This window comes from Abramis brama (assembly GCF_963993115.1).
Source record: "Abramis brama genome assembly, chromosome: 13".
Taxonomy (NCBI): Eukaryota; Metazoa; Chordata; class Actinopteri; order Cypriniformes; family Leuciscidae; genus Abramis; species Abramis brama.
The window spans coordinates 19,050,668-19,063,984 of NC_139975.1; the positions used below are offsets into that span (position 1 = coordinate 19,050,668).

The 13,317-nt window shown below is 37.3% G+C and overlaps 1 protein-coding gene across 1 annotated transcript; it reads left to right on the top strand.

Annotated features, from left to right (window-relative positions):
- Nucleotides 1-1,076: 1,076 nt before the first annotated feature.
- Nucleotides 1,077-13,029, top strand: LOC311095251 (uncharacterized protein). Its single transcript, XM_084133707.1, has 3 exons — nt 1,077-1,207; nt 11,935-12,133; nt 12,223-13,029. The coding sequence occupies exons 1-3, from the start codon at nt 1,184-1,186 to the stop codon at nt 12,345-12,347; spliced, it is 348 nt and encodes a 115-aa protein (XP_083989833.1). The 5' UTR covers nt 1,077-1,183; the 3' UTR covers nt 12,348-13,029.
- Nucleotides 13,030-13,317: the final 288 nt, after the last annotated feature.

A 13,317-nucleotide genomic window follows, 5' to 3' on the forward strand; every position in this document is an offset into this window, starting at 1 on the left:
TATTTGGTACAGTTAGTCAGGTAATAGTTTGCCTTACAGCTATGAAAGCGACTGGGTCAGAATATACCCTCTGGAGGTATCGATTCGATAGCGCTGATCAGTTCGGATGAGAATTACAGGGTGAATCTAGCATCCATGCATGTCAGATGCAGATGTTGATCATGTCTGGTATCACACTTTTGGCAGAGCAGTAGTAAAAACTGCGAACACTGTGACTGAGAATACTCTTTGTGCCCCACATTTACAGCAAGATCAAACAGCTCCTCTGAGAAAGTCTTCATTTCCATTCAGCTGGAAAATAAGTGAGCCATATCAATATTGAGGTGGCCCTCTTAAGATGTACTGTCACATTTCCAGAGCTCTTTAAAGGCAAAGAAGAAGACAGTTCACACAGATTACGGCGCAGTGCAGAGGATCTAGTGCTTTCTGTGGGGAGCGGGGGACACCAGAAAACATGGAGCATTTATTGGACCCCCATTTGCTGCCAACATCTTATTATGGAGATTTTTTGTCCCTCCAAATAAGTCGGCAATCACTCACAAATCCTAAGACCCTTACTCAGAGAGCAGATCAAAAGATAACGCACATTTCAAAATACGGAAGGGAAAAAAAGAAAGAGAAGAAAGGACAACAGAGAAAAAAAGAGAGCCAGAAGGGGGCATACTCTCTTTAAATACTCCAATAAGGCGTTTTAAGCATGCCATGTGTGTCTCCTTCCTTCTATCGTTTCACACTACCAAAACATTTTCTCCAAAAAAAACCAAATCAAAAGTTTTTTTCGGGCGAATTTAATTCTTAACTGCACATCATAAACAAACCTATAAAGAATCAGCAGTTAATGGTCCATTCATTGGAGGGGCAAAATGAAAGGTCTGAAATCTGGCTTCTAGGAAGTATCGAGACCCCCTTGAAGCTGGAATGAAAAGTGTAAGTTTAGCCTCTCAGCTGTGTGTCTCAATCCATAATCCTGCCCCAAAACCCCAGCCGAGAGCAGCCTGACACTCCCATGGCGCTCCTGACCAGTGAAGGCCTGGTCTGTGCAGATTTATGGAGTTCAGCTCCGTGCCTTACTCTCCTAGTTGGGCTGAGACTTTGATCCAGACTGCTAGAAGTTGCACAAGATTAAGAAGAATATAGATTATGTTCCAGCAAGCTACGCATCATAAACCATCAATCATACTGGATGTGTATAAAGCAAATGGATAAGGTGAGTGTTAATGTACATGTCAAAGTGCAGTATGCTATTTTATAAGTAACGTGTAAGAGTGTTCTTGTCACATCTATCTTTTATAGAACTAGTTATATGGTGATTGATATATCAGGTCAGTTGAATGGGTGTGTGAGGGAATCCAACTCCTTAATTGTGAGTTGACGTGGACTGACGTTCTGATGAGGCCGAAGATGCATTTGCTGAAAAAATGACCGCTGCTAAATTAATACAGTGAAGTTCAAATAAACAAATGCATTTGAGTTAAAAACAAAGCCTTCAATCCTCAACAGTATTCACAGCTCAGCTTTAAAGAAGTGTTTCTTGAGGGAGATTACATTACACACCCTATTCCAGAGTAATCATAAATTGCAGATGATGGATTTTCATGTTGCTGTGTTGGCACAAAATAGATGGTCATATGGATCTTGTGTTTTCCTGTGAAAATATGCTTTGGAAACTTCCGCATTGACCGGGCCTGTCAAGAAAACGAATTAAAAATGTATTGATTCTGCTCAAATATTCCTGAGATGTGAAAATGTTAAAAAGGCTATGTGATTTGGGAGCTCTATTATTAATTAAGGACATTATACATCTTCAAAGGATTTTAAAGCCTTTAATTGCAAAAAAGTATTAAATCACTCTTTCAGAGTATTTTTAACTATGCGGGTGATCCTTTGCTGTTTGCCAGCCTATCTTCAGATGGGATAAAATAAAGTACATGATTGAAAGGCCATATGCAAAGAAAGATTATATCAATATTTGATTTATACAAAATCTACTGCAGTGTCACTTGCTAGTTATTTACTTTACTATTTTTTGTCCAACCTAGATTTTCTTTTCTGGCTGACTTTGTCAATTCAGGATAAAGTCACCTCTGGACAACAAGCTCAGTGTGAGAGCGAGCGCAAGTGTGTGTGTGTGTGTGTGTGGACTTTGTGGGTGGGGGAGCAGGTGTGAGATTGGCTCTTCAATGAGCCTCATCTTGTCCCATGTTGGGTGCTTTGGTGCATTTGTGTGTGTGTGTGTGTGTGTGTGTGTGTGTGCAAACGAAAGAAAAGAAGGGAGGCATGTGGCGTAGCTATTACTCAATAGTGTCTGGAACGTTCTGAGAGGAAGAATCATAGGCAGTACCTCAAAATGTGCATTTTCTGTCAGCGTTTGGTGTGGCATCATAAATGTTGTATAAAACGAGGGTTTAGGTGTCATACAATGAGAACGGAGGTGCATTCAGAGGGAGCCAGACAAAATGGCTGCCTCTGTGTGCGGTAGTGTGCGAGAGCTGTAAGTGATATGATTTTTGTAGTAACGCAGCGCAAATCGCATTTCCCATCGCATGAGTAATCGCACACGGATATGAATAGATCGTGTTTTTCTACATAATGACATGAAGATCTATCATTTCTTTCTTGATTTATCCACAGCCAGGATGTTATTTCCCGCAGACACACACCCACATACCCCACCCACATTTTGGGTACCCTGTTTTGAGTGGGAAAAAATGGTGATGTAACACTCCTCCGTATTAACTTGCCCCATTTTGAAACAAACTTTGCCTCTCTAGTTAGATAATACAGCATCTTAAAGCAACTCCACTTTATGTTTACGCAACCATTTCCTTTTCTGCTCACCCGCTTCCTAGGAGATCCATATGAGTTTTGTCTCTCCACCTTTGTGGGGTTAAATCATACTGTACACCAAAAGGAGATGAAAATATGAGTTGATTTTAACCATAAACATACGCCGTTGCATCACTTAGAAAATAGTGCATATATGGAGCATGTCTTTAAGGCTACAGGGACATTGTAGAATAATCAATCTCTTACACTAAAAAAGTAACTTTCATTAAGACCTATTTGTTTGTAAAATATGACAGCCTCATTTTGGAGTCTCTTTGAGTCTTTGTTCTTTAAAGCTTTTTTTAAAAAGAGACGAAAAAAGCCTCTTTATCCCATCCCCTCCCTCTATTTTTTCTCTCTGTATGTAAGGTTAACTTTGGGACCATGTGAGAGGTTTTTTTTTTTTTTTTTTTGTAATTTGGAATGAGAAGAAAGAGAAAGGTAACTTTCTCTCCTCCACTTTCCAAATCTCCCAGGTCCGGAGAGTTTGACTGGAGAAATGGGAACGGCGGCACAGTAAGAACTCACTGTTTGCTTTTGGAGCGGACAGAGAAGGGACCCATTCCAAACACTACAAACGGCATGTGGACTTAATATTGAAGTGCAGTACTCACATCCTTTCATTCTATTCCATTCAATATATACTGCAAAAAAAAAAAAAAAAAACTTTTATTCAGCATACGGGACTTTTTGAGTCACAGATGGATCCAGTAAGAAATTTCTTTGAATCTACATTAAAACACAAAAATATCCCCTCAAATGCCCAAAATAGTCAAATAGATTTTTATAAACTATTTCATAAAGGAGAACGCTGCTGATTTCATAAAGGATCACAAGCTCCCAGCATGCATTGCGTCAAGAATTAATTATGCGGTTATTCTTATAGGATTGTTGTTTTTGTTATCACTGTTGTTTATTTTGTTGGCTGGTTATATTCAGAGCGCATTTTTTACTTACTGTTTGTCGATTGTTGTTGTTCTAGGAGTTTGTCTTAAGTGTTGAGGTCTACGTGCGTCTATAGAAAACTACTGCATATAATATTTTATGATTTGCAAGATGTTGTCTTCATCAGGATATAGCTAGCATAGTATACTTTAAATAAAACCATGAAAAAATAAAAGTATTGCACCTTATTTTGACATCTCTGTCAAGAATTTATGGACTGAATGATACATTTAATGAATCAAAATCAAATTGAAAAAAGCAGCATTACTTGAATATCTCAAATGCATCATATTGTTTTATATTTAAAAATTATATCAACAACTTACCCTTTATCTAAATAACTTTTTTGCTAGCTTAAGCTTAATAATAATGAATACACAAACACGGGGACAAAACATGTACACTTTTTCTACTTTGAGCAGATGACAGTTTAGCATATCGCTAAATAGTGCAAATGTACTGGTGTGCTATAAAATGATGAAAATGAACAGATGACTGTAAATATCAATTAAAAGAGATGGAGTTTGAGTGGCACTCGAGTGTAAAATGATCTGATGACAGAGTCTGATGTCCCCAACACTGAGAAACATGTGAAAAACAGATGGTGTGCTTTCATTCAGCATTCTCCTAGTGTTTCCCTTCTCACACAGAGGAACCATCTGAATAAGAGAGCAGTTTTGATCAGGCCTGCGCCTCTGTCGATTCCCTCCTATCATTAAGTATGATTAGTTTATGACTCAGTATAAACCATTCATGACCACTCTCCTTGAAGAAGTAAAAAGCCTCACTGGAAATGAAAGAAACTTTTGGCAATTAGATTCTGTCACAAAATACCTAATGAACCGAGCCAGCTTTTGATGCTACAAGCAAACTTTACCAAACAGATAAACAATACAAGAAATGGACAATGTTCTCAGTAACAGATGGAGAAATCAAAAACGCAAAATCAAAAAGCTGAGAATGCATTAATGGCGTTTTTTTGTTGCTTTTCAACAAAAAAGCGAATAAACACTCATTGTTTAATCAAAACTCTTTTATGCATCTATAGTTTCAAGTGGCTGTAATACAAACAACAAACTTAACTCTAATTAAAAACAAGAAAACTTGCAACGCATGAAATGTAAAACTTTTCAAAATATTAGAATTACCCTCCATTCAAATACTGAGCAATATAAAACAATCAAAAAAAAAAATAATTAAGTAAATTAATTTGTGCTGATTCTAACCCAGTGTCACACAGTCTCCCTGAAGAACTTATTTACGATTTATTTTATTAATTTAGGAAAAAGAGTATGTTTTGCGGTTTACAACATTTTGCAGTATCTAATTAAATCATCTATTTTTACAAAAAAGCTTCCCTGTTTTTTAATATTATAATGCAATTTAATATACGTTTTGCAATTTTATTAGTATGCAGTGGTATTTTAAACATATTTGCAATCTTCCAAACACTTCACAACATTCGACGTTTTACAAATGATAGCCTATATTTTACGTTGTTTCTGCAATAGCTAAACTGTTTTGGAGCCATTTCTTTTATAAATTAATGTTGAAATACTGGTCTATTAGACAATAAGAAAAATAGGACAGCATTACTATAACAGCATGCAAATTACTCAGTGTTGAAAATGAACAATAACCGAAAAAGATCGAACCTTGCTTTAAATCAAGATAGAGATGAACAAATTAAAATGATTATTAGATTATTATTTTAAAAACATTTTTATAACCTCATCGGCGGGTTTAAAATTTTACATCGATGCAATGAGCACACAATCATTTAACGAATGACATTTACAAAATAAATTAATTCACTCTCTTTGAATGCGTTTTTTCCTTTCTTTTGTAATTTACAGACAAAATAAATAAATGTTATGATGCCGTTGAGTCCATTTTTTTTTTTTTTGTGTATCTTATAAATTAATGTGCTGTGTGTTTCATAATATCATATACTCTATAATATAATGAAACCTGGTTTATTATGGTTTGTGTTTTTTCTATTTAGCAAGAAAACAAATGTTTACATTTTTTCATCTTAAAAACAAACACTAATATAATTTAGACTTTCAACATGAATATATATTAATTTAGTTATTCAACATGAATATATATATATATATATATATATATGCTAACTGACTGTTTACACATAATTTCCATAAAATTCTCAAACACTGATCATTAAAAATGAGAGTGCTATTTCAAGGAATAGCTTAAACGGCTTAAAGATAACAAAAGTGCTCAATTACTTACAGTTTAATACATATCATTCAATGTTCAAATAATATAAAAGTAAACCAGATATCAATAAAAAAACATGACTAGAGATTAAATGTCTTGCTGTTCAATCAAAAAAGTATTAATTTTATGTTTTATATCACTGAAAAACTAAATATTACTCTGTTTCTTTTAAAATAATAATAAATAATAAACTAATTCAAACAGAAAGTGGAAGATAAAAAAAAAGTAAAAAAAAAAAAAAAGTGTACATCCTTAGACTTCCCTCTACAGAAAGGGACAGCACATACTTAAAACTAAATTAAAGAACGATTATATCAAACACACACACACACACACACACAAACAACTACAAGTAAACAGTCAACCACTTCACAAGAATATTTCTGATAATAACACAATAGTGTCTATATTTCATTTTATTTTTTTCCGTGTCTCGCTAAAAGTCAAAGGCAAAATGTGTTGGCAGGACCACAGCCTATTCAGCCATCTTAACTCTTATTACCATATTTCCTCACAGCAGATGCTATGATTTGCCTGTAAGATTTGTCAAAAACACATCTCCCATGGTTCACTGTTGTCAAGCACTTTGTGTTTAGCAGGTGACAAGTCTGAGTGGAAACTGGCTGAGTGGAATATGTTAAAGCCCCCTTGCAGGAAGAGGCATGTGGACCACTGACATACAGGTTTTACGGCCGTCCACTAATGAGACGTGCTTTCAGAAAGCAGGTTTAAGCAACGTGTAAAACAATCAAGGACAACAGGGAACGAGGACAAGCGCTGACGTCAGAGGAAAAGTAATGGGCAAAAGTGGGTGGGATATTCGAGAAAACTACATTTAAGGGCGACAAAAGTGGGTTATATTATTTCTACGTTTTTTCTACGGCTCCTAAATTTGTTCACATCCCCCGAGTAAGGCCTGTGATCTGCCTTTGCAGAAAAGCAGGTCACATTATACAACCAGGAAGTGGCCTGCCAACGTCCTGCAGCTTGTTTATGGAGACATCTTGTTACCAGGGTGATGGGGTCCTGTCTGGTAGCGTCTTCATTAGTGGTCACACATGGTGGGCACAGGCATTCTGTTCATTCACCTCATGCGTGGCCAGGACCCATAAAGCCACCCGTTCACCTAACACCTCCAGCCTGCCTGAAGCTGACGGCCTCCCACCAGAACCACTACACTCGTCTGCGGACACAGCTTTAATTGGGAACGACATGGACAAACTCAAAACCGCCTGGAATAAAATGCAGGCAAACTTACAGGATTTACTTACAGGAAAGGAGATTCCTATCTAAAGTCTGAACATTCCTGAAGAAACTCCTTAATTTTCCACAAACTACGGAAAAGCAGGAAACGCTCACATTTTCAAAAACCGGGCGTTCTGACCTGTCAGACGGCATCACAAACACCTTTGCGATTACAGATTGCATGAGCTTGGGCATGAATCTCTGCAAATTCATAAAAGCGTTGAATTTTTCAGTACAAGAAAAAAACACAGAGAGCCGGGAAAGACTGACCGCAGTCCAGTTTGTTAAATGGCAGAATGCGGAATGATCGCATTTTTCAACATGCTGAGACCGGCCATTCTGATTACCTTTTAATCTGAGGGCTGAATTCCAAATGTGCCCAAGTTTCCTCCGGGGGGAGCAGCAGGAGGCGCTGTAAAGCAGTTAGCCTTTTGATAATGAAGTGCCAGCAAAAACAAACATGGCTGATGAGGGGGGAAGGGTTAGCACTACCTTACGTTAATGCTAGATTAACATTGAATGAGCATCGGGAGCCCGAACCACTGATTTCAAATAGATATGGCCCCTACCCACTAGACCTGACAACAAAGAAGAGTCAGCTATGACCTCTGCTCAAGCCGCAAAGTCATGCGCACGGCTTCATTTCGCACAATCCTGGTGGAAGCCGCCATTACCGTGTAGTGTGAAGCACAATGCAAAGTGCCACATCAAGGTGTTTACGGTAGAGGTGTGAAAGCACATCCATAATAAAAAAGATGTTTTGGGTTATTATCACCTTACGTCATTGTGAACACGGTGGCCTAAATACACTATTCACCGCGGAGAGAGTTTGGTAATGTTTGCTTTGCATTTACGTATACCATGTTTGTTTTGATATTTTTCCCACACACATACACAAAAAAAAAAAATATATATATATATATATATATATATATATATATGTGTACTGTGGGTCTCTTGAGCACAGTGATGCATGTTGTTTTAGGTCAGTCCTATCTCACTTTTATTCCATTATTTGTGTGAGAGACTTTTGATATTTGTTGTCTTGGGGTTTATAAAAAAAGAAGTTAGATTTTAATGTTTTGTTTGTTTGTTGTATAATAAACTTTGGGACAGGACTTTATGTAATGAGTCGAGCAGTGACTTTCAGATTATCTAAACAACCGATATTGCCAACTATTTTCCTTATAACAACATTCAAATCGTAAAAGTGAAGATACCGTGCTGTTAAAAACTTTAATGCCACAGTAAAGAATCAGAATGAATGATTGTGAAGCTGTGCAAAAAGGACAGATTTCCTTTATTAGATTTTCCAAATTCTTTATATCAGATTGTTGTTTTTTATTTATGATGATGAAGACATATATATAGCATGAAATTGTGCTCCATGTGTACATGAAGAAAAACAGAATGGCTAGTTTCACTTTTGTGTTTCATTAGTATTACTCACTACATCTCGCATACACTTAGCTGTAATTTATGCGGTTAAAATAAGAAGCAAATATGCAATTCATCTCGTGCTTTTCCCTGCCGAAATGAATATGAATATTATCGATGCACTGAAAACATGCACGCAATTGTTCCAGTAATATCTGAGAGTTGCCACCTAAAATGATGAGCCAAACCGCATCATAGTTAAATACAAGATTATGCATGAAAAATAATTATGCAAAAATACATCAAGTGCATCTGTTTGCCAAACCAATTTACCTGTTGGCTGCTTTAAACAATGAACGATTGTAAATTATACAGCTTTAATCATTTGTCATGTCATGCAAAATATGTTTTACAGAAGAATTTTGAGGGTTAGACAAGCCAAACTAACCACTTAAACATGATATTATAGCCAGAATTGAATAATCTGGTAATCAGTGAAAGGCTGTTTAGCTTCACTGAAATGTAACAGTACAGTGAGTCTGCCCATGTTCCTGTTCTCTTGAGGTTAAACATTAAATCATTGCTGTTTTTCCTCAATGGACCCTTTTGACTGTGATGATGCGTTTAACGGTCATGAACATTGGTAATCCTGCAACGTTTTTTATATGTTCATTAAAAAAAAACGTATGTACATTTATAATACTATACTTTGTATTATATTACCTTTGCTTCAAATTACAAAAAACTAGTTAACGCTGCTGTGGGGGTGTTTCTACAGCGTCTATGGGAGTGACAATAAAATTGACATCTTTCTCTCTTCTGACTGGCGTTATCAAACTCTCTATATTTTTTTCCTATTTTTGAAAGTTGTGAAAACACTATTGTGGAGTTTTTCTTTTGCTAATTTGAGCAAACGGGAGCACAAAAAATATATTTAAAGTAGTTTCTCATTCACCACTATAAAAGTACCCAACTATGACGACTTCCGCTTCTGAGAAACCCGGAAATGTGAAAAGAGTTAATGATAATTTATCGATGTGGTGTTAATTAACTGGACTGAAAACTAAATTTAGACATCACCATGATTTAGATACCATCTTCAGAGGCTAAAGCAGCCATTTTGCATGGAGCTAAGGACCCTAATGAATTATTCATTTTTAATCCACGAGAGGTGCGGGCCTACGAAATAGAATCTCACTCTTGGACTACATTCTTCGTTCTGCTAAGGCAAGCAGTATTTCTGACTTGAGCAGAGAGCGAAAAACTAAATTGAAATGACTGCTGGGCCTGATAGACTGAGGGGGGAAAGGTAATGCCAAACCAAAATTGCCAAAGAAGCCTCTCCTTTCCATTCAGCACTGGTGTACTCTATAAAGACATCTGCTGATGACACACTTTGGGGAGGCCTGCTCAAGCAGAGACTGGTGGAGAAAGGCTATAACGAGATTGAACCACATGACTGCTTGCCGAAGAGCCTCAAGCAGGCTCCCACACAACCAGCTGCCAAGCAGGGAGCCACAGAGCCCAACAACCACCACAAACATGCCCTTACACTATCCTACAAGACACGGCCTGGCTGGACAGGGTGGCAGAGACCTTTATAAAATGAATTCCAGCTGACATGTTATTTCTATTCCCACTTAACAGGCAACGCTATCCTACCTTTGGCAGCATTTCTTGTTCAATAAAAAGGGACGGATCATTCTATCTATATTTTCTACAGCTTTAGGCCAAAAGGACAGGACACGGAGAAAATGTTCATGTTCTGAAACTCAGTGGGGGAAGTACAGTTGCCCAGACAGGAACACAGACAGGTATTTGGATTAGCTCAATGGATCCCAACAGACAAAATGCTGTATGCTGAAGTGAATGCAGAATAAGATTCACGATAGAGAAATCTAATCATGCAACAATAGCATATTATAAAATAAGCATTTTAAAAAGCATTTTAAAAAAAAGCTGAAAATGAAGTAAACGTGATGACTCAATGCAAATGTTGCCCCAAAAATAAAAGTTACTACAGAGTCTGCAGTAATTTCTAACTTTAAATTCCCTCAGTATCATCAAACATTGTTTATAATGACACCTGAGCCGGTTTATCTTCATTACTCGGACCAGACTTACAAAATCAGCTAAAAGTTTCTGCTAAAAATACATATACATAAACAAAAATACATTCAACCACTACCCCTCTCTCAAAATTCAACCCCCCAAAAACAAACCCAATGTCAGAAACCCTGGATGCGCACAATGATTGTGAAGCATTTCTGCAATAAAATAAAAAAAAGAAAAGAAAAGAAAGAAAAAAAGAATGAAAATACTTTTTGCCATTTACAGAGCCTAGGGCTGTCACGACAGGTGTGGTTTATCAGAACACCCATGTATTACGCACAAACAAATACAAATAATGATAATAATAATAACAAAAATGTTAGCAAGAATCAATCACATTAAGGTTACTATGTTTTAATTTTTATAACCTTTTTATTTCAGATATTTTTTACACCGAACTCTCACTTTTTTAAAACGGAAAGGCTGTAATATAAACTACAAAAGTAGCTGAATGAAAGCAACTGTATATCATGGAAAACCGAAGGGTTGGATAGAAATCAGAATGACAAAGGATCTTGGGAAAACCACACTTGATGTCTGACAACAATAAAGCAGAAGTAGGCAGTGCTGCAGACATTGTCAAAGTATTTACATCACCATGAGTGAACGCTGACTTACGGCACCTTTGATTCGGAGAACATCACTACAGAATAAGGCTGAAGTGATGGATAACTGCATAACAGGTTTATGGTTCCCTTGACAGGCACACATGAGGTTCCAGTGAAGGATGGATAAAAGGTGTGAGAGAGTGTGTTTAATTCTTTACTTCTGAACATCCTTCTCTCACTGTCTGCCTTAATTAATTGCAAAATAAAGTGAAAAAAAGCTCCAGCAACAGTGGGGTTAAAATGTTCTTTCGGTGCATTTTCCAGATCAAGTGAACAATACTTTGGCTTTGAAATTTTAAAACCCCTCTGTCTTGGTAAATGACTGAACTGGATAATTAACTATCATGGCAAATCAGCAAGCAGTCAATCAAAGCAGCAGTTTTTTCTTTCTTTTAACCGAGGTCAGGGGGCAAGTACAAAGGCACTGTGAACATTTCATGTGCTCCTGAGGAGCGATATCAGTTGAAAATTCATGTTACCTTCAGACAGTGTTTGGCAAATGTGGCCCATGTGTGATTCTCTTAAACTTGCCCTCTCCTGCTGACCTCTCACCTCTGCTCTCTGTCTCTCTGCACTCCAGGTCGGAGTCACCACGCAAACACAGATGAGGCGCATCACCTTTCGCCAGCACGGCACAGGTAAGCCTGGCCCCGACCGAGCTGCTGGACCAGGGGTCAGGCTTGTGGCCCAGCATGCAACTGGTCTCGGTCACATCAGGTCCTTACACCCCAGAGATGAGCCTGCAGACGGACGTCGTCTGAGACCTTTGATGTGTGGCGGTGAGAGGTTCTGTTACTGTGTCTTTAATTAGGTCCAGCAGCTGCCCCTTCCTGGTCCGAATCTCCGCTATCTGCCTAATCTCTTACAGGTGGCCATGCCAAACACACCGAAATCAGCCACCGCACTCAGGTGAGCGATGTCCAGGGAGGAGCCGTCGCGTCACGCTTCCCTCTGTTTGGCACAAACAAGTCTGATGCACAGAGGCAGCGCTAACACAGCCCAGTTGCAGTGAGACATGCTTAAGATTCACAGTTCCATCACTACGGCCAGCATGTTCCCAGCTTACAGCCAACCGGGTGTGAAATTATGCTAATATATGCTTCCCGTCTATCATCTTTTGGCAAATTTGATGGCCTAATTTATTAAACATGATCCTTTAAAGATATTTTAGGGGGTTTGAGTATAGTAAAAAGTTGGGGCGAACTTTCACAATGCCGTGCTTCTCTGCATTTTGTTTTGTTTCAGGTTCAGTTCAAGTTAAGCTCAATTGACAACATTTGTGGTATACAGTTGGTTATTAAAAAAAAGAAAAGAATTTCCAGTGAACAGTGAAGCACTTACAGTACAATTGAACTGAATGGTGCCAATTCGCAAACGTTACAATACTCACTTATTGAACAGTTTAACCACAAGTCAGGAACAATATCCATGTAAGCATGATTTTAGAGTAAAGAAATTTGCTTAGTAACATTTTCTGTTAAGTTATATCCAATTTTACAACTTTGCCATGACAAAATAATGATAAAACCATGAATTTTTTATCAAAAAAAAAAAAAAAAAAATGATTTAAATAACATTTTACAATAGGTTTCATTAGTTAATGTATTAAATAACACGAACAAATTTCCATGAGCAATACATTTGTTACGGTATTGATAATCTTTGTTAACGTTAGTTAAAGGAATAGTTCAATTTAAAATGAAAATTCTGTAATCATTTACTCACCCTCAAATTGTTTAAAACCTGTATGACTTTTTTTCTTCTGCTGAACACAAAAGATATTTTGAAGAATATCGGTAACCAAACAATTGATGGACCCCATTGAATTCCATAGTATTTTTTTTTCCTACTATGGAAGTCAATGGGGTCCATCAACTGTTTAGTTACCGACATTCTTCAAAATATCTTCTTTTGTGTTCAGCTGAAGAAAAAAAGTCATACAGGTTTTAAACAACTTGAGGGT